Below are 2,487 nucleotides of genomic sequence, written 5' to 3' on the forward strand. Positions count from 1 at the left end.
AAGAAATCATTTAGGTTCTCATTTTTCAATAATCATAATTTTTTTTTTTTTTTTTTTTTTTTTTTTTATCTTAAATCTGGAACATTTTCATTTCTATATATTTATAAAAACCTTTTTATAAATATTTTCATTATTAATAAATTATTTTATTATTATTATTTTTTTTTTTAAACAAGAAAATTACATCTAAATATAAATACATACATATATATATGTATATATAATGTAATATATGTATTATCAACTCCTTATTATTTCCTTAATCTTTTGGTATTAATCTATATATATTTTGTATATAAATATATATATTTGTATATATCATTATATGATAATATATGCATATATAATAAGTTTGCTTTTCTGTGTTGTTATAAATATAAATATATATATATATATTTAATATAATATATATTGAATAACAAATATTTAATTATAATTTCCTTTTTTTTTTTTTTTTACATACTACTTATTATTAATATAAAAAATATATATTGATTATCAGTATTTTTATATTTTCCTTTTCCATAATAAAATATTATAATATATTAAAAAAAAAAAAAAAATAAATAAATAAAAATGAATAAATAAAAAATGAGGATGTAATTATTTTATTATTTATTATTTATTTTTTTTTTTTTTCCATAATGAATCATCATATTTATTAACTAAATGGAATGAGGATTAAAAAATTTTTCATTTATTATTTTGATATATATATATATATATTTTTTTTTTTTCTTAAATAGGTGTTATATATATATTACATTTCCTTAAAATCTCCAAATCTATATAATTTAGATATATAGACGTTCGTATCTATATAAAACAAGTTCAAAATTATAATTAATTAAATAAAATAATTTTATATAATCCATATTTATGGTGTTCTCTGTGCCGTCTTTATTTATAATATATATAACATATGTATTATTAATAAAATGTAAGTTTGCCTTTTATCTTATTAAATAATAAGAAGGGAAACATTTTTCAAATAAAAAAAAAAAAATGAAAGAATTAGTTTATTATATTATCTCAATAAATAAATACTAGGCACATATATATATATATATATATATATATATATACATGTTATATATTTATTTTTTTTTTTTTTTTTTTGTGTGAATTCAAAAAAAATAACGTAGGAACATAAAAATTATTAAATTATTATAAAGGTGTGAAAAAATGAATCCTCCTAATTTTGTAAATTCCGATATTTCATTCAATATGAAGAAAGTTAGAAAAGACTTCATAAAAAGTATAATACAAGATGAAGAATATAAAAAGAAAGATGATAAAAAAAAAGAAATTGTTAAAACTTGTAAGAGTTATAAAGATTTCTGTGATATTGTAAATGCCGTAAATATGAAACCTATAAAAAAATATGAACCAAAAATAACATATGAAGATTATATTCATATGCACTTTTCTTCATCAAGTTGTAAATTAGATACATTCCAAAAAAACAATACAAAGATTAAAAACTTTTTTATGATGAATAATTATAAAGTTAATTGTAAACAAGATATTCCTTCTTTAAATGATTTATCTCATAAAAAAGTTTTTAATGAAATAAAAGACATCACGTAAAAAATAAAAGGAATAAATACATACATATAAATATATATATATATATATATATATATATATGTACATATCCATTTCATGTATACAATAATATTAACTATAATTAATAAAAAAAAAAAAAAAAATCCTTCCTCTTTTGGTTCTCACGTACCATTAACCCTTTCTTTTTTTTCTAGACATGTTATTAAAACATATAAAGATAATTATTATGAATACATAAGAAAAAATTACAACTGCGATGATATAATAAATATAATATCTTTAATCAAAAATCATTGGGATATCTTCATAGGGAAAAAAGAAAATATGTTCGAAGGATATTTACATGATCCACATTTTATAATTAATTTAATTAACTTTCTTTTTTATATATTTAATTATTGGACCAAGAGAGACTTCTCTCTTTATTTTACTCATGACGAATTAAATGAAATTAATTCAAAACTTCATTTTATAATGGGAAATATAGAAAAAGAAGCATGGCATAATGACGATAACTTAAATAACCGTTGGAACTATATAAAGGAAACTACTTTATAAATGTAAATAATATTTTATATGTAAATATATAATGAATATATGTCAACATATTATAATATTACTCCTTCAAATGAATATATTATATATATATATATATATATATATATATATTAATATATATATTTCCGCTTTTTTTTTTTTTTTTTTTTAAAAAAGATGCTATTTAAAATTTAATTATTTATTATTTATTTATTTTTTTTTATTAAAATAGAATATTTAATTTTAGTTATAATTGCATTTCATAGTAATTATATTTTGTTTATTATAATATGTGCTATATATATTTTTTTTTTTTTTTTTTTTTTTTTTTTTTTTTTTTTATTTTTATTTTTTTTTTTTTTATTATTTAAATAAAATTTT

The 2,487-nt window shown here is 15.3% G+C and overlaps 1 protein-coding gene across 1 annotated transcript; it reads left to right on the top strand.

Moving 5' to 3' along the window:
• Window positions 1-1,185: 1,185 nt before the first annotated feature.
• Window positions 1,186-2,127, top strand: PRSY57_1003300 (hypothetical protein; the record flags this gene model as incomplete). The annotated part of the gene is made up of 2 exons (XM_020114838.1): window positions 1,186-1,586; window positions 1,764-2,127. The coding sequence occupies 2 exons, from the start codon at window positions 1,186-1,188 to the stop codon at window positions 2,125-2,127; spliced, it is 765 nt and encodes a 254-aa protein (XP_019970384.1).
• Between the last annotated feature and the right edge of the window lie 360 nt (window positions 2,128-2,487).

Source organism: Plasmodium reichenowi, chromosome 10 (assembly GCF_001601855.1).
Source record: "Plasmodium reichenowi strain SY57 chromosome 10, whole genome shotgun sequence".
In the NCBI taxonomy this organism is placed as follows: Eukaryota; Apicomplexa; class Aconoidasida; order Haemosporida; family Plasmodiidae; genus Plasmodium; species Plasmodium reichenowi.